At 49.3% G+C, this 23,143-nt stretch overlaps 1 protein-coding gene across 9 annotated transcripts in view; it reads right to left on the bottom strand.

The window, feature by feature from the left end:
* Window positions 1-2,624: 2,624 nt before the first annotated feature.
* Window positions 2,625-23,143, bottom strand: part of LOC120951926 (protein PALS1) — a 32,417-nt gene continuing 11,898 nt past the window's right edge. For 7 of the 9 annotated variants that reach the window (XM_040370928.2, XM_040370929.2, XM_049607025.1 and 4 more), the window contains 10 exons: window positions 11,627-11,757; window positions 10,708-11,531; window positions 8,895-9,098; window positions 5,451-5,643; window positions 5,154-5,368; window positions 4,746-5,078; window positions 3,772-4,657; window positions 3,568-3,699; window positions 3,321-3,502; window positions 2,625-3,234 (listed from right to left, as the gene is read on the bottom strand). In XM_040370928.2, coding sequence (XP_040226862.2) covers window positions 3,055-3,234; window positions 3,321-3,502; window positions 3,568-3,699; window positions 3,772-4,657; window positions 4,746-5,078; window positions 5,154-5,368; window positions 5,451-5,643; window positions 8,895-9,098; window positions 10,708-11,531; window positions 11,627-11,757 — 3,280 coding nt within the window. In that variant the 3' untranslated portion in view covers window positions 2,625-3,054. Of the gene's footprint in view, window positions 3,235-3,320; window positions 3,503-3,567; window positions 3,700-3,771; window positions 4,658-4,745; window positions 5,079-5,153; window positions 5,369-5,450; window positions 5,644-8,894; window positions 9,099-10,707; window positions 11,532-11,626; window positions 11,758-16,087; window positions 16,961-18,496; window positions 18,619-23,143 lie in introns of those variants that run through there. The other 2 variants (XM_040370934.2, XM_040370933.2) reach the window with 2 other exon arrangements.

Raw genomic sequence — 23,143 nt, 5'->3', positions numbered from 1 at the left:
AGGAAAATACAATGAAACAGCGCGAGCGAGCGTTCTTTTCAGTGAGAGCGCCTCGTGTATTTTAAAGGCATGCAAGAGAGCGCCGGTCTGGTGGTACAGTCGTCAACTCGAACGACTTAATAACATGCCCGTCGTGGGTTCAAGCCCCACATGTTTCTACCTTCCCCTCGCCTGAAAATTTAATTCTCTTTTTCTGTCAGGTGAGCTTAAACCGCGGACAGCGAGATTCAAATTCAAATTAAAATAATTTTCTTTGGCGAGCAATTCTCGAAATCCCCACAACTGACATAGTCTACTTATTATGAACATTAAATTTTAACGGATAAAAAGAGCCAGGCAAACAAACGTGCATCAGCGCGTTAAGTAACAAATGTGGTTAACAATCCTTGAAATAGCATCCCAAGCGCCACAGATTAAGCTTAAACGACTGAAAAATCAAATATCTGTGATTGTCGGTAGGATAAATGGAAAATCGGTAGTTTTAGGGCGGTCATCTGTGAATCGGTAGGCATATAAAAAATCGGTAGGAACACAGATAAATCGGTATTTCTGGTCACTCTGTTGACAGCAGCAGCACGCTGACAGTTCGCCAGTTTTTGGCGAGGGGTAGGAAACGGCCCGAATTCAAAACAGCCGTTACTGCGTTTGGGACATTTTCGGTTTGTGAAAGTGCTTTTTAATTTATTTCGCGTAATTCATCCGAGAAAAGCAAACAAGAAAAGGTATTTGAAGTAATTTATTGTTTATTCACGGACTATCATTCATTTGCACGTCATTTATGAGTAAAATTAGGAATAAAAGTACATTAAAAAAACTAATTTTCTACACGGTACAGTAACCACTTTTTTGCAACTTAATAATGTGCACCCTCAAAAATATTACCCAAAAAGTTCGATAAGTCTTTACTTTAACATACGAACAAAACGTCGTTTTGTTTTTGGCATTCACTATCCCATTACACTAGACCTTGTTTGACCATCATCAATCCTCAATATAGTTCGACCCGTAAGAATCCTACAACCAACTCTACGATATTCTATCGCACGTGTGCGTACAAGGCGCACACGTGGAACCTTTTAATCTCTTAAATAGTGTAGTTGATGTCATCCATAGTTTTTGAGCGCGCGTGCACGTGGAGCTCCTCAAAAGAAGAAAACTACAGAACTACGATCGCTTACGATCGCACTTGGTACTTGGTTCTACACACGGTATTATTATTATTTTTTTTCATTTGCATTTATTTGTTCTGTCTAGAAGAAGAAGGGGAGGATGGGAAAAGGACTTGTTTGTTTTCCCGCGCAATGTAATGTTCCTAGGAATCGAACCGTTCGGCGCACGGCAGCCGCATTATAATTATTTTGATTTGTTTTCGTGTGAATGTTTGGACTCACTACCTTCTCCAAGTACGTACTAATCGTTCCACTAAGGTCTCTGACACATGGGGCGGGCGGGTTGCTTGCTTGCTTGCTGCGGCTGATTATTTAACTGTTTTCTATATATGTTTTCTTTTCTGCTGTTTTCATCTCGCAACGTTAACAACATCTTTTCATACCATTTCTTCAATATACTTTTTCCTCTACATATTGGTTGTTGTTGTTTCTCTTCTTGGTTTGTTTTGTTGTTGTGTTTGTTCATTTTATTACCGTAACTACATTACATTGGTTTTCTTTTCTGTATGATTTTTGCGTTACTTCCTATTTCATCTTCCCCGGGGGTTTGTTTGTTTTGTTTCATAGGTTTCTCTTTTTCGCAGCCTTTCTTTAACATCGCCTCATTTTTTCCCCCACCATCTATTCTACGCGGGATTGATAGTATTTGTTACGACATTTAGAAATTGCTTTTTTATTGTGTACTCGGGTTTTACTGCTCGTGTCTTTTTCTAAGATGCAATAGAATGTTTCCTTGTGAAAAACAAAGACAACCAAGACAAACAAATATTACACCTTCTACTACAGCAGGCCTTCCCATTGCCCTCCTCTTACTCAACCCTCTTTTCCTCCCTTTCCTTTCCCACGTCGGGTTTGCCACATAAAACTCTAGATAAATAAAACATTCATTATTCTAAAAACAAAAAAAAAGCTACACTACACACACGCACAGAGCTACTGGGAAGGGAAAATGGCAGTCCCTGCACAGAACGACATACCATTCCCTTCGCGTTCGCTCAAAAGCAAAACACTAATCACTAATGTATAACAAAAACCCCATTCCTGTGACCACAATATGTCTTTAGCTCTCTCTCTCTCTCTCTCTCTCTCTCTCTCTCTCTCTCTTTCTCTCTCTTTTTACACTCTCTCTTTCTGTTTCTTTCTCTGTCCCACCACACAACGTGCAATACACAATTGGTTACTACGTAAAGTAAGTGTATAAAAGTATGCGTAAAAGAGAAAGAGAGAAAAAGAGAGAGAGAGAAAGAGAGAGAGAGAGAGAGAGAGAGAGAGTACTACAAAATTGTTATCCATTGTCGATCGACCCAACAGAGAAAAGGGCAATCGTTGCACAGAACGACAGGCCCATTCCTTCGCTAAACCGTGCCACACCGTGTGCGTGTGGCTGTGAGCCTGTGTGGGTGTGTGTGTTTTGAGAGAGTGAGACAAACGATAACATAACAAGGCTCAATAAAGTATAGTGATACGTACATTTATGTATGTATTTATATATATATGTATCTATATGCATATGTATAATAAGAATCTATTGAGTTTTAAACGGGGGAGTACGACGTACGATAGTTGACGATTTCGCTAGGATGTCTAGGTAAGAAGATTCGCTCCGGGTCTTAACACCGACATTCTGGACTTCTGGTGGTGATTACCTACGGTTTACACTGTACTTGATTTGTTCGGACGGGTCCTAAAGCCCGTTCTTCCCCATACAGCTGGAATAGCTTCCCTAACGCAATGTGGTGTTTCCCTACAAATCCACGTGCTACGTGGGACTGATCGACTTGCATCCTCGGTAAGATCCCTCCAATCCCGCCCTATACCTAGCCAGCTGTGGCCAGCCCAGCTGCTATGATGCCCACGGCGAGCGACTTCTGTGCCGCGATGGTACCTAGTTGTGCAGCCAGCTGCTCGGGACCCACTGCGGTTCCCGCTCGAGCGAATTGATCTCGGCCAGCAGCTGATGGTACGCCCGCTCGGTATCATTGTTGATGATGATCATATCAAACAGATGGCCCCAGCGTGCCTCCATGTCTCGTGCGGTGGCAATGATTTCCTTCAGTTCTTCTTCCTACAGAGAGACAAAGAAAGGAGGAATGTGAATTTAGAAAAGAAAAAATGGTACAATTTTACTAGCCAAAGCTCGATGATACCGACCTTGTAAGGTTCACCGGTTCGTATCCGCTTTTGGCGCAGCTTTTCCAGGCTGGGCGGTGCCACCAGCACGGTGTATGGCTTCAGATCGGACGAGCGCAGCAGCTTAAGGCTCTGGGGGTGCAGATTCAGCACACATATCTTGCCGCTAGCGACCACCGCTCGGATCGCTTCCAGCGATGTGCCTGTGATGGATGGAATCGATTAATAAAGGAAGGGCCACACCAACCCAGCGCCAAGGCACACTCACCATAGTACGCTTTCTCGTATTCACCGTGCTCGACAAACTTGCGGGCCAGGATGTCCGACTCGAACTGTTGCCGCGAGATGAAGTGATAGTCCTGGCCCGGCACTTCGCCCTCCCGCTGAGCTCGCGACGTATCTGCGTGAAAGAAAATAAAAACATCATTAATTAAGCGCACAATTCTTTCCACAACGAAAGCATCCAGCTTACGAGGAATGGCCGCGGCAAAGCGCTCCGAATCCGCCATCAACCGCTGGCGCAGCTCGTGCCGCCCAATGTTCGGCGGCCCGATCAGCACGATCGGTCGCTTGTGGGAGGCACGCGGGTAGTACAGTGCCACCTCCTCGTACGTGAGTATCTCCTCCGGGTCGGGATCGTCCGCGGTGGCGGTCGCGTACAGCGGGTACCCATGCTCGCTGCTGGCCTTCTTCTTCTTCTTCCGGCCCTTGCGGGCGCACAGCAGGGTCGAGCCGCCGCCCGCCTTCCCGTTGATGTCTTTGCGCGTGCGCAGCCCCACCTCGCCCGCGATCGCCAGCTTCATCGATTCGCGCTGATGCTGGAACGACTGGCTCGGTATCAGCCCGGCGAGCGTTTGATCCTCTTCGCCCTCCCGGTACGCCTGCCACCAGTTCGGATCGTCGCGCGAGATCACGTGCAGCACGTCACCCTTCTGGAAGCTGATGCCCAGCTCCCGGCACGGTATGTACAGGTCGTCCTCCGGATCGTAGTCGAAGTGGGCCCGCACGTGCAGCACGGGCGGATCGCGCATACCGAGCCCGGGCAGTATCTGCGGTACGCCCGCCGGCACGACCAGAAACGTGAGCGTGCCGGTCATCGAGCCGAGCAGGGCGCACACATCGTTCACCGACTTGCCGCGCATCTCGATCCCGTTCACCTCGAGTATTTCGTCGCCCTCGTGCAGCAGGCCGGACTTTTCGGCCGCACCGCCCCGCACGACCCGCCCGATCACGACCGCTTCGCCCTCGTTCCGGATGGTGGCACCGAGCGGCTCGGACGACTTTTCGATCTGGATGATCTTGATGTGGTCCTGGCTGCCGTCGCGCAGCACCCCGAGCGGCACACTCATTGGTTCCCTCTGTGAAGGTGTGGGAAGGTGGAAAGAGGAAGGAAATACCGGTCAGTTTTGACGGCAAAATTACACACTGCGGGTGAATTCCTCTTACCTTAGCGATGTTGTTATTGTTATTGTTCACTAAACTAGCGTTATTTGGAATTGATGGCATGACAGTGGCCGGTTTCACCGCACTGGTCAAGGTGTTATTGTTGATGCTGTTGTTGCTGGTGGTGGTGTTGTTGCTGGTGGTGTTGTTGCTGGCCGTGCCGAGCGGCACCGGGACGGTGATCGGGCTGCCACCGTACGAAGCGATCGGCGAACGGTCCGTGGTCGAGGCGATCCGATCGTGCGCCAGCAGCAGACCCTCCATCTCGTACGTGGACAGCAGATCGCACAGCTCGATCGCGGTTTGCGAGCGGGACTGGGCCAGCGATTCGACGCACTGGAAGAAGGCAAAGGGGGCAAAGTGCTACGCATTACAATCTCGCTCATACAAATATGGCGGCCGCTCACTTACATCCTTCGCTAGCGCTTGAGCATTGGGGCAGATGGGGTTCGGTATCTTCGGGCGCCGCCGCTCGAGGACCGCCGTCCGGACGGCCAGGGCCCGCGCGATGCCCGGACCGAGCAGCAGGCTCTGGGCTGCCGTCACCCGGCCAGCGAGTGCCGCCAGGCCGTGCTTGTTGAGGTGCCCCTGGAGTCGCTGCAGTGCCGCCACCAGCTCGCCGTACCCTGTGTGTGTGTGTGTGTGTATAATTGTGCAATTGTGGATTAATTCTGTGTGAAAACGGCTGTGCGACAGTGACCCACGTACCGATAATCTTCTCCGCTGCCACCGCCACCACCTCATCGTCCGCGTACGCCTCGTTGTCGACGCCGACCGGCGGCTTCTCGATCGGGTTGTCCTGCAGCGCGCGGAGCCGCTGCGAGCCGCGCAAACTGTTCCGCAGGAAGTCATTCTGGGCCGCTATCCGCTCCTCGTCCTCCCTTCGCCGTCGCAGTTGCTCCTGTAACGAAGTGGGGGGGGAAAGCTCATTAGTTTAAAGTAACTACAAAAGCGCGATCTTGTCAGTAAAGCACACACAAACACAGCACCACACAGCACACTTGCCTGCCGTTGCGCGTAAAGCAAGTTGGACGGGGCAAGGGTAACGCCACCGTTCGTTCCCTTGACCGCTGGCCCCGCCTGTTGAGCACGGTCGAGCATCTTCGATCGCAAGACGCCGCCGTATCGCACGTTTCCCACACTGCCCCGCCAACACTATCCAAGCACGATCGCGTTTGGCTAAACGATCGGCTGGAGATCGCCTCGGTTTTCACCGCCTTTCAGCAGCCGAGCACGCCCGACCAAGGTCAGAACCTTGTGCTGCCGCCGCTGCACATGCGCTTGGTGCGCAAACGCACGCACGCGTTTGTTGCAAAAAGCTCTACGAAAATCTACTCACTGGGGAAGAAGATTGGGGTTTTATGGGCAAACTCTAAACGAAACACAGCACAGCCACACCGACCCGGGACCCGGGAAAAAGTCTGTCCTTTTGGGGCTCCGGTTTGGGAGCTTGTTGTTTGGGACGGCTGCGTCGGCATCCACCCTTATCGGGGAATTTCTCCCGCACAAACTGGTTTTAGGGGTTTCTCTGTGCGGAGTGTGTTTGTGTATGTGGGACGAAAGTCGCAAGCGCCGAGATTGTGTCGTCAACCCACACTCCAGAGCCTACTGCTACTACTACTACGTGTGTGCCCCAGGTGGGAGCGATCCGATGGACGGCTCTCAACTTGACCACCAGTCGCAGTGAGCAGTCGCCATGTTGGAAATGGTTTTGTAGGATGGAGACGGTGGTTTCAGAAATAGAAAGTCAATTATCGGCACCACCAGCTGACCCTAACCAGTTTGCACAAAATTCGTGCACAAACACACACACAGACACAAACACAAAGGGGGAAAGGAGCGATTCTTCAGGGTGGATTCGGATGTCGGTCGTCGCACAGCAACCACCAACAGCGGAAAGTTCACGATCGCGGGTGACTTTGTCGAGTGACGCTCGCAACCGCACTGAAGAGAACAGGCGCGCGCCGGACCTGTGTGCGAATTCAGCCACTCATAGAAACAACAACAACGACAACAGCGACCACACAGAAAACCGGCTGTCCCGGTAATAGGAATTACATCACCGTTGGTCGGTCCGGCCGTTTAGCCTCCGAACGGGAACACAGCACGTGCCAAATCGCATGCAAATGCGGCCCAAATTCTTCAATGTGCTGTTTTCAATGTGCTTGCGCGTCTTATCAAGGTAACCTTCGGCAAAAAAGACACACACAGCTGATGATGATGGACCCGCGGTGGTTGCCAACACTTCAGAGTGGGGTAATTTAATTATCTATTCTTTCTTCGATCGATAGATATTCTCGCGGGTACGTGACACACACACGGGGCGGGTGGCGCATGTAATTGCAAGGGATTTAAAGCTTACACGGGGCGCCCTCGGGCAAAGGGTTTCCGCTACATTTAACTGCTAGTAACAGTAGGTAAACCACGGGGACCGGAACACAGCCCGATCGAACACTTTTCAAACCCAACAGAGCAACTCGAATGACGAGCTTTGCTTCGACTTTTTTCGTTGTTATCGGTCGGTCACACACACATACACAATTGGAAACCCGATTACGATCGTAGCCGCGATATCGCGCGGTTTTATGGCGTGTTTATAAAAATCACCGTATGAATCACGCACCACACTTTTAACAGCGTGCCACACACTTTCTTATCGCACGGGAAGCACTTTCCACTTCCCGGCATCACACACACCCAGAAGGTTGGGGGTGAGTTCGTGAGAGGGTGTAAACTGCAATCGTTTGATTCGTTTCCGATCGTATTTCCACGCTCAAATTCAGATACGCATTCCACGCGGCGTTGCCTACACACAGAGCTCTCGGCCGGGCTGGCGTTCTGTCCCGGAGTGCCACCACCGTCACACAACCAGTAATAAGCACGCAAGCACTGTTGTTATGATACTGTCGCGCAGTGTTCGCATCGCGGGCGTACGGACATCGGGCCCCGGTCGGTTTACTTTTTCCCCCTTTTTGTTTGCTGCTGTTACGACCCGCTTCTTCCCGCACACACACGCATACAGCGGTGACGACAGTGGGAAATGCGACGACCCGCCCCAGAGTGGGGTTGTTTGAGGGTTTGTTTTGGTGTGGGGATTCTGTGTCCACGCGCTTTGTCCAAAAACGAAAAAAAAAAAAAACGAGTGGCAACCCAAAATGGGGATGGATTGCAATTCAAATTGCTCCACACCTGTTGGCGTATTGGCAGGGGGGAAATGTTGTATAAACTGTAACGCAGGAAAGAGAGCTACACAACAACAAGCACAGCAGCCCACCCCCGGGCCGGAAACGCGTGGCTGGACAAAAACTGACTGGGCTGTGGAAAACAATAATGTCCCAAACAACAGCAAAACACAGCGCACAGCGAGTTTGTTTGTCGCGTTAGTGAGATGGTAACAATTTCAAACACACAACAACACTGCCCATGTTCATGTAAAAAATGCACCAACAGCAACAACACAACCGCGCACAGTTGAAGCAACGAAAGCACTCAAATCTTTCGATTGCTCCAATGTAAACAATGGGAAGGGAGGGCAATTTTTTGTTTAGTTTTGTTATGTCTGATTTGAGACGGTTGCGTACGGTAGGGCCAACAAAGTAGGCGACATTTCCAATGGTCGATTGATTGCACCACACAGGTCTCAGGTGCGGATGCTCTTATTTTGTATGCATCGGTAACATGGGAACACGGTGGCAGAACTGATACACACGCACACACACCCATCAGAATGCACTCGACACGACCGACCAACAAACACACACACACGGACACGTTTGTGCATAGCAGTTTCACCTGTCACCCTGCGACCGACACAGGTATATGTATGCGTGTGTAGTGGTGTGCGTACCAAACACGGTGAGGGGTGAGTTTGTTTGTCAATTCTAGCGCGATGGGGTGCGTTTAGTAGGGTAACCCGCACCCAGCGACAGTCGACAGACCGGCCGACCGATATTCGAGTCAATTTACGTCCTGCGGACGATCGCTTCTAATGGCCGGAAAAAGATGACTTTTGTCGTTAGCTGGCGTGTGGGCGCTAATGTGTCATCACACCCTAATGGAGTCGGCGAGACGATCCGAGAAAGGTGCCAAAACTATTTCTACCGGAAACATCTCATCTACACTAATGTTGGGGTTCGTCGCTCATACACTCACCTGGAACTTCTTAATGCTATCTAACTGATCCGGGGTCGGTTCCAGGACCTGGCCGATATGCTGGTGCTGTGATGATGCGTTCGGCACAATCTTACGATCTGGCACTTGTGGAGCTGGTACTGGTGCGCGATTGGTGAGCCGGCCGTCCTTCTCTATCCGCAGATGATCCCGGGGCGGTGGCACCGGTTTCGACGAGCCATTGAGCTAATACACATAGGAAAGAAGACAAAACATTAATGATTTGATTTGCCTTTTGCACACCGCACCGTGATGGTTGCAATGCGCGTTTTGCTCGTCGTTCTGTCTACAGGTTGGTAATGATTGTGCTGCACACACGCCACCACACTAAAAACCGGCAAGTACGGTGAAAAGAAGGAGTGATACACAGTGTGGGGAAGTACGTTCTGCACCGAGTACTTCACCTTTACTAATTAACGAGTGATAGGCTCTCTTTCTCTTGTTTTTCAAAGGGATAAACACACACAAAACGAACTCTCTAAGAGCTTCTAAAGTTACGCCGTTCCATTGGACGAAGTATAGAGGTGACGACTCGTTCCTTGGTAGTGCTTTTCTTCGTTTGGGTTTTTACGCAATATTCACACGCGAAACAAAAAACAAGAAATAAAACCCCCGGGGCGAAACGTTGAGGAGATGGTGGGAAGGAATGTTTACAACAAAAAAGACGTTAAATAAACATAGGAAAAGTTTTGGTACATGAGTTGCGTGTGATTGTATTGTTTTGGATGTTTATCAATGGCAGTAAAAAAATAAGAACATAAAACGAATCGTTCAGATATGGTAAAACACGTGAAAATTCTAACAAAAAAGCAGTTCTTAGGATCTTTTGGAATTACTCAAAAAGCATTGATTTAGCTGCATGGAAAATAACAATTTAAATAGGATGGCACTTGTTTAACAATCTTCTGATATCAATTAAAAGGCTATTCTGTGAAGCTCTCTTATCTTTATCTGCTCTAGATAGCGACTAAGAAGAATTGAAATAAAAGGAAATTAACTCAAAATGTAACAACAAATCTACTCATCACTCTGCTCTGTATTATTTAAATAGTCTACCAAAAATGTTGAAGTTCACAAAAAAAATATCTACTTAGTATAGTACAAAACTAAGAGCTAAATTTCGTCAATAAATAACTAAATACTGGATCTACCGAACAGTTGAATGTAATTGAAAAATAAAAATGTTGCATGTGTGAGTGTGTAACTACGCTAAATTGTGTCCAAAGATGCAACTAAACATGATCGTGTGATCGAACTTCATGTACGATGGTGTACCGTTTTTAGGAGCATTCAGATCGTGTGAGTCATTTAAAAACTAAAGGTGCCGGGGTGCATGCTTGATACAGGGTTTTCCAGGGCTTCTCATAGTTGTGGGACACATCCTTGACTCCATCTTATTGGAGATGAACCTTATTTGATGGAAATTGGAAATTACACACTTTTTGAACAGGCTCCTTGGAAATTCCTATTGGATTTGTCCAACAAGGGTACGCTATAGAGTCCAATTCCCTTCACATTATGTTCATTTCACTGAAGAAGGAGTCAAGACAGTGTCTCACAGCTATGGGAACTCCTGGAAAACCGTGTAAATACGTGAATATGTATGTGAGAGTGTGTGTTTGTGAATTTACTTGTTTTTTTTTTGGAAACAATACTAAATGGAAACAGGAAACAAAAGCTCCCCAAAACAGACTAACAGGAAGAACATCAATAGGACAGGACTTTTTGAGGGGTGGTGAGGAGAAAGTAACAAAAACGTAACAAACAAACGAAAACGAAACAAAAAAAATTATACCTCGTTACGCGCCGGCGGCGACGGTGACTGTGTTTGCGGTTTGGGCTTATCAATCGATTCGCTGGATGAGCATGATTCTTTCTTACGGATCGCGTCTTTAATGATCAGCGGCTTGGGTGGCGGATAGCGGGGCGGCCCCTTCACCATCTCGACAAAGCTGTCCGGCACGTCGACCGGCAGCTCCCGGTGCGGTCCCACATCGTACTCGGGCGGTCCGAGATCGCCCGACGACGACGGCGACGGGCTGCGGTTGGTGCTGAGCGAACCGCGCAGCAAGTCACCACCACCACCGCCGACGGTGCTGTGGTGGTGGTGCTTGCCGTGCAGTGGCCCGAACCCATTCAGCGACGGTTCGAACTCGCTCGTGACCGAACCGAGTGACGACGGTGCTTTGCTGGAGCCACCGCCGCCAACGCCACCCCCGCTGATAATACCCTTCTTCACGTACTCCTGGCTACTGCTGTCCAGCGAGGACAGGTGCCGCTCACTGTACGAATCGAGCGGTTCCAGCTCGAGTGACACGCCACCACCACCGTGATGATGGTGGGTGTTGTGATGCACCGACGACGGTGGATGATGATGATGAAGATGATGGTTTGGATGTTGCTGTTGCTGATGATGGTGGTTGTGGTGGTGGTGGTGCTTCGCAACCTGAGGCATTGCGTTGGAAACGTGATTTACCTGGGTGGACGCGGGTGTTGCCGGTGTGCTGGCCGCCGCCGACGCCGCCGTCACCGTGCTGCGTGGCGGTGGATAGCGCGGAGGCGTTTTGTTTCTGGCTATGAACGATTCAGGTACATCGACAGCCATTTCCCGGTGTGGTCCTACAATGACAAACGAAACCCCCCGAAGAAGTCGGATTAGTAACAGAGGGCGCAGATTGTGCGGTCGCCGGAGATAAGCGCTACCCCGCCCTTACCATTATCCTGGTTTGCCGCTAACATATTGTACATTTCCAAGTCCTCCTGATAGTCATCAATAGGTATGGAGGGCTTCAGGGTGTCATCACCGCCCAGCACGACGATGCTGGAGCCGCTGCGTCTGCGAGGCCTGCAGAAAGGAAGCACAAACAAAAACGAGAAGATTTACATTAGTTTTATGTCATTGAAGTTGAAGTTGATCGTACAGGTCCTTCCCAAAAACCCCGTCAGAAAGTCAGAATGTCTGCCAGAAGGCATCTGATCCAGAAGATCGTCCCTGATCACTGGAAGTCACCAGGAAAAAGATAACAAAAGCTACCATTTTTTGGAATATCCGGTGCCTTTTTCCCCCAGAACGAAGATAACGACTTTTTAGGGTCTTCGCTTTCAATTTTGTGTGGACTTTGCATTTACTTGCCTCAGATATTTATCGAACAACAGTTGATTGAGGGAAAAAGGTGAACACACAACAGCAGGAAGCCGAAAAAGAGGGATGATCATGCGATCGTTCAAATGATGAATGAAAGTTCTGTTACTTGCGGCTCTAAATGCGTATTCTATGAGCGTGTAGGCCCGCTCTGGCCGCATGCCTCAAGATTCCTCCCTTTTTCACGATCTGTTTTGCGTGAGTCTACCAAAAAAAGGGACTTCAAAAAGCGTGTTTTTTGTGTTTGGGTCATCCCTAACGTGTCTTGTTTTTTTCGAAGGGATCAGAACACAACGGAACGAGAAAGAGAGAGAGAAAGAGAGATAAAAAACTAATGCTACAACTCCACATAACGACCGCATTCTTGGTCAATGAGGCAATGCACGTTACGGCTCTGCCGTGGAGGACGCACAGGACAGCACAACAACACGGGAGGGATGGATAGCGAGTGTAACGAAGACGACGCAAGACGCGCACTTAGAGCTTCTTGTCTGCCCAGTCCTCTAGAGTCGGCAATTGCCACCAATACATACGCAGACACATCAGAGCAACCCCGGGATCTTGAGACGGAAGCAACAAGCGTCCCCCGGCGCAGCAAAGAAGGGAAGGCTCGCTCAAGCCCGTGACGGCATACAAAATGAACCTGTCCCATCATCATCCCCGGTACCGGTGCCTGTGTGTTACCTGCCTGTGTCCATCTGCACGCACCACTGTGCAACGGTGTGGGAATGTTAAATTATTTCTCCCTTCGCTCCCATCTTCCCATACCGTTGCGTTCCCCAACCTTAGGGCGAGGTGTTCTCTTTCACTCGCTCTCTTTCTCTCTCTCTCTCGAGCATTATGACTCTGGCTGTGGCTTTCTCGCTTCCAAGCCCGTTCTTTCTGGAAGCCCTGGGATTGGAAAGATCCCAGAGTGACATTAGAACTTCTAGCGCTGCGCTTCGCCTTCCTCCGGAGCTTCACCTTCCCTGGTGGGAACTTCCACCCGCACGAAATGGATGGCTCGCTCGTCTGCCCGATTTTGTTGCTATGATTGTTTATTGTTTTATGACCCGAGACTCTGGGATTTTTTTTTCCTTTTCCGCCGACAGTTCCAGCAAGTCTTTGCCTGGGGAGTTTGTCAGGAAAATTCCCAAAAACTCAGATCCTCAGTTTACTACCTCTTCCACACTGAGCAGGAACGCCACTGAGCTGGAACTGCAAATTTCCTCTACGTCCCAACGTGCGCTGTAGATAAAATGAGGATCGTGTGTGCAAAGTAATGCATTCCAAACACGGGCGCCCTGCTCTCTGCTCTTCTGCCTGTCTTAATCAAGAAATAGCGCCCCATTGTTATTGTCGTTTCTGGTGTTCCTATGCTCTTCACGATCGCAAGTTTCTTCTCCTTCTCGAAGCATGAAGGGATTAAGATCACACACAAACAGCGCCAGACGAGCGCCGGTGGAGCCAGAATTACTTTGATGGATGCTATCTGCGTTCGGCGATCGTCTTTGTGCGTGCGCGCGCCCCGTCCACACACTCTTTTGCGCAATGTTGGGCACTCCCGAGCACGCGGTGCGGGGCATTTTGGCCGAAATTAATTTCATGGTTCACAAACAATTTTATCCACTTCCTACCCAGTTTCGGTGGACAACGAAACTGACGGGGCGGCAGATTCATTGTGGATGGGGAGGAAGGAGGAGGATTGCCGAACCAGGTTGTAGTAACATGTGGAAAGTCGTTGCACCACACAGCCGCGGGGGGGACACCGGAGCAGCAGTAGTAGAGCAGGTTGATCGTGTTCGTGATGATGGGAGTGGGAAGGGGTTGGGGAGCTTGGAAAGGGGCTGAGGCATCATATAGAGGTGACGGTGGCGTTTTTTTTCTGCTGCTGCTGCTGTTGCCGGTCGCGGATGAATGCGAACGAGAAATGACGAACCTGGGAGGGGGGGGGGGGGGGGCGATGAGAGGGAAACATAACTGCTGCAAAACATGCACACACACACACACACACACATACAGTGGAACTTCCTTTAGCGTACGCCCATGATGGGAGGCAGTGATCGGTTTTCAAGTGGACGTCGGAGATCACGCGGAAATTCGAAACACGAGCGCGTATCCGCACGTTGATAGTCTCTCACTCCCTCTCGAGCGACCTCGAGGGGGTGGATGCAGAGGATGGGTTGCATTCAACCGAGCCCAGCAAGGGGTGTGTAATGATTGTAAGCGATTGAAAACAGATACAAAGCGAGTGAGCGAGTGAAGGCGGAAAAGTCACCACGCAATCGGGGGTAGGGAGGAGTTTATGTCATGACGGCGGATGACGGGGAGTTGATGTCCACACATGGCTGAACGTCACAACCGGTGTGTGTGTGTGTGTTGCGTGCTTTCAATAGAAGGGGAGGGACTACTTCCGGACCTGCGAGATCAATCATTAATCGATCGCCATTATATGATCGTGCGGGTAAAGAGGCTCAAATCACGGGGAGGGCCCAAATAACGAGATCCAACGCTCCCTCCTCAAGCATTGACTTCGGGGTAACTTTTGCAATTCGATACGCACACACACACACACACACCCAAACTTGCGTAGAAGGGCGTATGGACAAAGAAATGGCATTGTTGGGAATACAAAAGCGGAAACTTCCCTTTCGACTGCCGGCTCGCCATACACAAAACAATATTCCACAACAACGCACACACATCAATCGATCTTTCAACAGAGAGGGACAATTTGGAAGAAAAAAACGCATTCCCTTGGAATGCTGCTTGCCCTGTGTGAGCGTTTGTTTGTTTGTTCTATACCGTCTTTCAGGATCTTTAATCCTGAAGGGCAAACGGAACGATTTCTGTACAGCTCGGTATAGAGTTACCTGAGCACAATTTACCCAGTTTTTTTCAGACTGTCAGACACGCACTCACACAAAAGGATACGACGAACCCTGGGAATAATGTTTACCTCCCTCTCTCCATTAAGACGATCGGTGTGTGTCCGTTCCGGGGCATTTCCTGCGAGAAAAGGCGCTGGCAAAGGAATGTTGGCCGCAGGCTTTGATTTAGACACGAAGAAGGACACGGCGCAGTTTTGCTGGTCCATGGTGGCAGTAGAGGAGTGAAAGGTTTCCACCAAGATGCAGGTGTGTGTGTGTTAATGGAGTGAGTACAACGAAGCTGTCTCGGACAAATTGCACGTAACTGGCGTGAGATTACGAAAGGTTCTGGGGTTTTCCCCATCAATAAGGATTAAGGTTTTTTTGTGAATTTTACAAACCTATTGAATGTATGGAATTGTACAGCCAAAAAGATCTTTTCCCATCTCCCAACAAAAACTCTTACGTATCGATCCGTAGTGGTTCTCTACATACATGAGAAGATCTCGTAAATTCTTGGATAGATATAGACATAGACAGCCTCTTACAAGCTCTTCTAATCCCTGCTTTGGATGACACCTTCCCCTTTCGGCTAGACGACTCTGGTCAGTCGTCTGTGTTGCAAGATCCAAGAACAATTGGAAGATCCTAATTTACGACGCTTATCCGGGGATATTGCGGCTCCATGTAGCTAACACTTTGTAGCTTTTGTAGGTGCAGAAGGCACCAGTAGCATTCAAAGCCCTCGCTGCTAAGCCTTGAAATCGACTCCCCGCGTACAAGTCAGCTCATCTCCATAACAAAGACCCAGAAACAGAGGCTAAAGAAGCCGAAGGGCCGCAAGATGGCCGTCCATATAATGTTGCTTCGTAAAAGGGTTTTACGAACAAAGAAAACGGTTGCCACGGAGACGGGAGATAATGATTCTACTTCGTCTATACTAGCGTTCTGTGATCGGTGATCATAAAGTCATCTTGAATGCTTTGTTAGAAGAGGATCTAACCGAGAAGTGAGAGAGAGAGGGAGTTGGACAATGTCTGGAATCTGCTACTTCCCGACACGGACGACGATGATCTCGTGTGTGTGTGTGTCGTTTTCAAACTTATTGGAGTAAGAAACAATGGTGCGTAAACACACACACACACATTCGCTACAGTGTTACGCTGCTATTGTGGGCTAGTTACCAATGCTTGAGGATCCTCATTTTGTGCTGCTGCTGCTGCTGCTGCTTTCGATGGGCGTCAAACGCGGTCGAACATGCGGCCGACGACGATTGCTACACTTGCATACGATCGCTTTGCCTGCCGTTGTGGTGGTTGTCGTCGCAAGTGACACGTGCATTCGCGCGATGCACTGGATGCACCAACCTTATCCAATTCGTTCCTGCTCGCCGCCGCTGCTGCTCTGCTTTGGGGGCGTTTCAAATGCTAGGGGGGAGCTGTAATAATTTGCCTCAGATTGACTGTGTTTTTTGTTTTCGTTGCTTTCCCTAGTTTTGGTTGTGGCTGGTGTCGTGCTGCTGCTGCTGCTACTGCTGCTTTTTGCTCGGTTTCGTTTCACTTCTTTATCAGATATAATGCTGGGTGGAATGGGTGGTGTAGGTGCGGCGTGCAATTTCACCACACACACACACGCACCTTGGGGGGCACACACGTTATAATTACGTTATTTCTGTTGATGTTTTGCTGCTGCTCTTCCATAAACCGTCTCGCGTTGCACTTTATCGCTCGTATATGCAGCAACGGCTACTGCACGTTCGTTTGCATTTCCAAACCGCACACACACACACACTCACACACTGGAACGGGCTTTCTTAGGAGGGGAGTGGGGGGGGGGGGGTGTAAGGTGCTATTTTGTAATTGCAATTCGTTGCACTTTTTTGCTTACACTTCATGCAAGCCCACCACCCCACCAGTAAGACCCCCTTTTATCGACAGGGGAGTGTTTAGCTTAATTTGCTTCGTCTTCTTCTTCTTCTTGACCAATTTCCTTACGCATTCCGCACAAATGAGCACACTTTACATACACACATACACATTTACACATGCACACGCTATCTAAAATTGAATGAGAGGGAAGCAGCGGGGGGAGTTAGTTAGAAATTCCGATTCACACAAGCGTATGGCGAGGGAGGGGAGAGGGTACATTCACTACACCCCGGCAGGGACACGTCCACCAACGGCAGGGAGTGGAGAGCGGAAGTTTCACTAAGAAAAGAGGGTGTGAGGGGTCTTGCGGTCTCAAAAGGCGGAAGAAATGATCACTCTCGAAGATGTGATGGGCTGTGTCTGCGTCTTCAATGCAATTGATTTCCTTTCGAAACGTCGTAAGACCTCGAACGGATTTGTGTGTGGAAAGTGAACAATTGAACACCGTTGCACGTTCGCTTTTTGGACACGTTCGAGTGGATTCACCTTCGCATTGAATGGTTTGAAAAAGCTAAAAAAAAAATTAACGGAAACAGATCACAATGTCCAACGAGGTTGGTCCGCGTAACGAAAATTGGATCACCATCATTTCGCGCCTTCACCATGATTGTTCTCGGGCGGCGAGAGAGAAACAAAGTCCAACAAGTCCCAATAAAAGGTTCACTTCACAAGAGAAACGTTTGGAGCGCTGCCAAAACTAGTTCACAGTCATGCCGAGTCAACAACCAAGGGCACAGGGGGGAACAGGGAAATGGGTTGTTTTCTTTCCTTCCTTCCCATTCCAGTACGGTCACACGGGATTTGTTTACGTTTGGGCGTTCGAGGAGCGCGCGCGCGCCTACTTTGCGAAAATCATTTCATTATTTGTCTGCCATTAGTTCGTTTGTCGTGGTTGGAGAGAAAGAGAGAGAGAGAGCGTGCGGGACGCGGGTTTGATTGATCAAACAAGCACACAAGCACACACAAGCACACACGTCGTTGCTATAGCAAAGCACTGCACCGCGAATACCGTTGCTCTTTTCCGGCCATTTCCTCGCGCCTGGTGGACAGGTCAGGGACGACAAAAAGGCGCGGAAATGCAGCGAAATTCCAACGACCAGGCACCCCGCACACCGCACCACCACACGCAGGCAGGCACCCGCGGCAAACCGGTCTGCCAACAATCCCTGGGGCAGGCCACAGCCGGGAGCCGCGCGCACTGGAGAAGGCAGGTCAACTACCGGTATTTGCAGCGGGTTCGTAATTACACCAGCAGGCGAGTGGTATCTTTCCACTACCACGGTGAGAGGGAGAGAGTCACTGTGTGGCCAAGTGTGTGTTGCGATACGATCGCCTCGCATTGGCGCTGTAGTCACTTCACCGCATTGTGCAATGACCCCGCACTGTTGTCAAAAAGCGGCCGACGGAGATGTCCTTGTGTGTATGTCCTGCCGAACCATCACGACGACACCACGACGAGAGCGCTTCGGCTTTACCACTTCAAACACGATTCGCTAAACACTTGACCAGCAGGCAGCAGCGACACTGTTGTCACACTTGAGCACTACCCAACACTACCCAACAGCAGTTTCGACAACTGCTGTCAGTTTGCCGTTTGGTTTAAAAAAATGCATGGACACGTTCGCTGCAAAAACAGCCCGGTGCCTGGCCTATGCCTTTGCCTACCACCCGACTGCTTTATTGAAGAGAGCCCGCACTGGGTTTGCACACAAACGCGCGCGCGTACGACGATGACGACGACCGTTCACTTTCGTTCCGTGCCAAAGAATGAGCGCCGTGGCCGTGGCGGTGAAACGCTACACCCTCTCGCTCGCGTAGAGCGGCGGCGGGCATGCGAAACCGAACCGAAGAGGAAGAGGACGAGAAAACGTACACAGCAAGCAGACAGAAACCCTGCTGCGTGTCTGTGTGTGTATGTGTGTGTGCCGGGCAATCGGTGCGTTTGCTGAGCCTGCTTTTCCCCCTGTATTCACCTGTCCCGCAACACACAGACACACACATCACCATAGCTCATCCTTCACCCCCGCAGCCAGGTAGGTGGTATGTTGTCCGTCCGTCCGTCTCATCCGTCTGGAGGTGAGCGCGGACAGCATAAGACGGAGCGAGACAGCGTGACAGGGCCTAAGTAAAATGACGGGGACTGACTGTTTGCTTCTAACGCAGCGAGAAGAAAACCTTCCACGGTTCCTTCTAAGGTTTTGTCCGGTGGGGAGGAGGGACGGGACAAACGACCCCGGTTCCTCTACGGAAGCGGTGCGCCTCGATCGGATACAGCAGCATGGGAGGAGGAGGGGTTGGACACCGTAAAACCATCCGCTAAGTCTTGCTTCTTGGGCTTTTTTATTGGGTACAAAACGATAATATGTTTATAGTTTTTTTTTCTTGTGGAACGGTGCATTTTGTTGTTGCTCCTCTGCTTATCTTTCTTTGTGGGCAGCCAGCCAGTTGGGTTCGACTGGAAATTGGTTAACATTGTAACAAGAATGTCTAAAGATAGATGGACGGCATTGGAGTGGATATCCTTATTAGCGTGAGGAAATCGTTCGCTGCTGGGTCGAGTTAAACAAAACTTCATTGCTAACGTTTTTAAGCGCAAAGAAAAACCCCCAACACTGTGGCCAACTTCTTACCCGTCAATCTGTCACACATCCGTCACCATCCAAGACCATATCCAACTGCTCCATCAGCAGCAGTGTTACACACCCCGGTGTTTTCATATTTAAATATTGAAACACGCCAACGGAAGCGAACGACGACGTTACGCGCACACAGGGGCGTAATTGTACGCCTCGCCTTTTGGCCGTCGGACCGCGAGGGGCGGCGTGAGCGAGGGATGCACACGAGAGAGGAGGAACTTTCTTCTCTCTTCCATTCTCTTTTGCTTGCTTGTGCCCTTTTTGTGCTGGGCGGGTTTCGTGGCTTCTTGCCATCCCATGTCTAGCGCCGCAGCTCTATCTCTAGCCATCGCAGCAAATGCACCACCACCGTGTGTGTGTTTGTGTGTTTGTGTTGAAGAAGCCCCACACATACACAGCCAACACACCTGTATGATAGACACACATACGCACACTTGCAACTTGATGGAATGGTGAAGAAACGGCGATAGAAAGGAAGTCTTGGAAATGACTCAAGTCCAAGTCAGCAGGTTAAAGTCAAACAATCCCAAAACAGGGATGCTGTTGAGTCCTGAGGTTCTTGGGAGAGAAAGAGAGAGAGAAAGGAACTCCAACACGGTAACAAAACAATAAACGTTTACATTTTGTGTACAAAGTATTAACGATTTCGATTAAAGAATCGTTAGGTAAACTAGAAACATGAAAACAAATCTCCCAAGGAACAGAGTCCCAGCATTCAGAGACCACAATATCCATCTCCCAAGAGATTGTGGGAACTTATTTCTGATATGGAGATATCAATTCCGGACACGGGTACTTGCCCCAGTTCCAGGCACATCCATTGCACAGCAAGGCTCACATAAAGGAATGCAATGTTTACTGTATCCTCATTGCTCGGGCCGGGTGTGTTCTTCTCACTCCCGTGAGGCCTCTTATCCGTTTGTCCTCCAAGTCCATACCACCAGCTAGGTGGTATCTTGCCCCAGTGGCTATTAAACATTCAAACAAACGACATCACCACGGAGGTAGTGTGAGTAGGGGCCTGCTCTTTCAGGACACCATCCACCATCCGAATCCACACACCAGAATTGGGGAGTGATTATAGCACAGGGCCGGCTTAGCCACTGGTAGGCCAATTCTGTGTGGGTTGTTGACGATTTGGACATTTAGTAATTACCGACCGGTGTGTGATTTCACGTTGAGTCTACTTGGGATGTGTTAGAAATGTATGCCACAACCATGAGCTCATGGCCCTACTAGAGCGCGGTGTCACATCCTTTTTCGGACCGTTTGCAAGCGTTACATGGTCGAGGGAGGCATGGTGGCCTGCCGGCACAAAATTGGGTCGCCTGACAGATGGGTGTGTGTGTGTTTGTGTGTGCAACACACGGTAGTGGAATTAATAGCCTTTCTTGGAGTGGCAAATGTGGCAGTTCTTTTGCCGTGCAATGACTCCCCGAGCAGTCCATCTCGCTTGGAATGACGATATGAATAAGAGATAACCTCTGGCAAACATCGTTTCGAACGCATGAATGGTACCGAGCTCCGTACACAGCCCTACACAACCAGGCATGCAAGGCCCTTTGATACGCTCGGTTTAGATGGGAGAATTTGTTTGCGAATGGTAAAAGCCGGCAACCGCATTAAAAATGTCGCTCCACCAAGATGTGGGACTTTGTCGAGAGGTGTATGAGGTTGGGTATGAAGAAGAGAGTGTGCAGAGAGTGAAGAACAGGAAAAAAGCTGCTGCTGCTGCTGCTGCCCCAACACAACCCCATGAGAGAGGTGAGTGATTATTTCCCAGCCAAATGATTGATGCGCACCAGAAACCGTGGCTCACATCCGCCGCACCGGGCACGATCCGCACAGTGTAATATTGGCTGACGAACGAGCGATCGAGTTGCTCTAGGGCCACACGCCTCCGGCCTACTACAGACCGTGTTCGAGAGATCTCCCTCAGGGAAACACTCGAGACGGGAACGCATGGGTCGGTGGTTCCGCACCACCGTCAAGTATGTGAAGTGATCCATCCTCGGTGAAGTGGTTCGTTTCCTTGTGCGTTCTCTCCTCACACCTCGCGCCGGGACACGTTGACGTTATTGACTTGCTTTTAAGCCCCTCTTCTTTTGCTCCGCCATCCAGACAATGACACCTTCTTTTGGGGTTTCTTGCCTCTCCCCTCACCAGCACACATCTTCCAACACACTCCCATCCGAGAGCGAAGAGCCCGGGTGGACGTTTAATAAGATGTTGTGGATCATTGCCTTTACAGACTAAACAATTACCGGGGCAGTCGGCAGTCGGGGGGAACCATCTTTTCACCTTCCCTTTGGCGAGCGTCGTGGCAGAGAGGAATTCGATTCCCACGCAAAATAATCGTCCCGAAAACCTCTCTCTTCCTCCCACGCCAAACAGACGGTTACAGCATCGACACAATGGGTGAGTTAATTTGGGACATGCGGGCCCAAGTTGAGGTTCGAAATTCGTCTTCGACAACGTCGGAGTTTGGAAAAAGAAGAGAACCATTGAAAGGAAATAGTTTTGGTTCGTACCAATCCCATCTTCTGTGCGTGTGTATAGAGCCCAAGTAATATCATTGTGTATCCTTTCCTGTCCTCCGAAGGGTATCGGCCTCCGATGGGGAAGTCGGTCATTGTGTTGGAATCATCTTGGGTGCCAACCGCCTACAGGAATAGCAATGATGCCGGTGGTGAAGTAGATGCTAGCTGTGCGCGTTGTTCGCATCTAAATTCTCATTTAAGACAACGCGCCCTCGGATTATGAACCTCGCCGCTCCTCGTTCCGCAATCCGTACACAGCAGGGAAAGCTTCAGAGAGTGTCGTTCAGGTTGCAGTCCGCCACCAAAGATTTCGCATTAAAATTCACGATTATTGCAGCATTGTTTGCAAGGATTGATGCATACAATTATGGGTAAATGTTTTTTGCCTTTTCCCCGAGAGTGCTCTTTATAGGAGGGGATGGTGTTTGGCCGTCAGCGTGAATAGGCATTAACGCCTAATGTGTGATGAGATGCTTTACGTGAGAAGCAAATACAAATGCGTGACTTTAACGAACCAAGCAGCACAAATCGAGAAGATTTGGCTTAAAACACGTTATGCAACTTTGGTTATATTTGAAAGTAATTTGCATCTAGGTGTTGGAGTTTCATTCAGTATTAGTTATTATCTCCATTAAGGTAACTTTCCAGAGGATTAAATTCAGATCCTACGAAAAAAGTTGAATAAAACCATTCAAGTTTAAGGTGTAGTACGTACTTCTTGCATTTTTGGGAAATATACCTTAGTATTAATCTTCCATAAAGAGTCTTTAGAGTCAAGAATCGAATCTTGAATCTGAGGGTCCCGTTTTATTTATGAAGACCTGCGGCGTCGCATGTCTTCGCTTCTCTTACTTCCGAACCTGCATCATCGAAGTTGCAGGAAGCTGGGTCTATATGTTCAGAGTTTTGTTGATAATTCAAGATTCGTTATTTTTTTCGAGATTCATGCGACTTCCAAGATCTTCTAATTGGATACTAAATCCTTATAATTCTAGCTGTTTTTAAGCTGCATTTTTCGAGAGTCATAAATCTATTATCTTTTTCATTTAAGGCTCAGATTCATTGATCCATCTGCTAGATTCACTCAATTTCATGAATCGGGAGCAAATTCATCCGATCAAAGTTTTGGAACATTA

This window comes from Anopheles coluzzii, chromosome 2 (genome assembly GCF_943734685.1).
Source record: "Anopheles coluzzii chromosome 2, AcolN3, whole genome shotgun sequence".
Lineage (NCBI taxonomy): Eukaryota > Metazoa > Arthropoda > Insecta > Diptera > Culicidae > Anopheles > Anopheles coluzzii.
The sequence above is the reverse complement of the archived record's forward strand: the minus strand, read 5'-3'. Positions and strand labels throughout refer to the sequence as shown.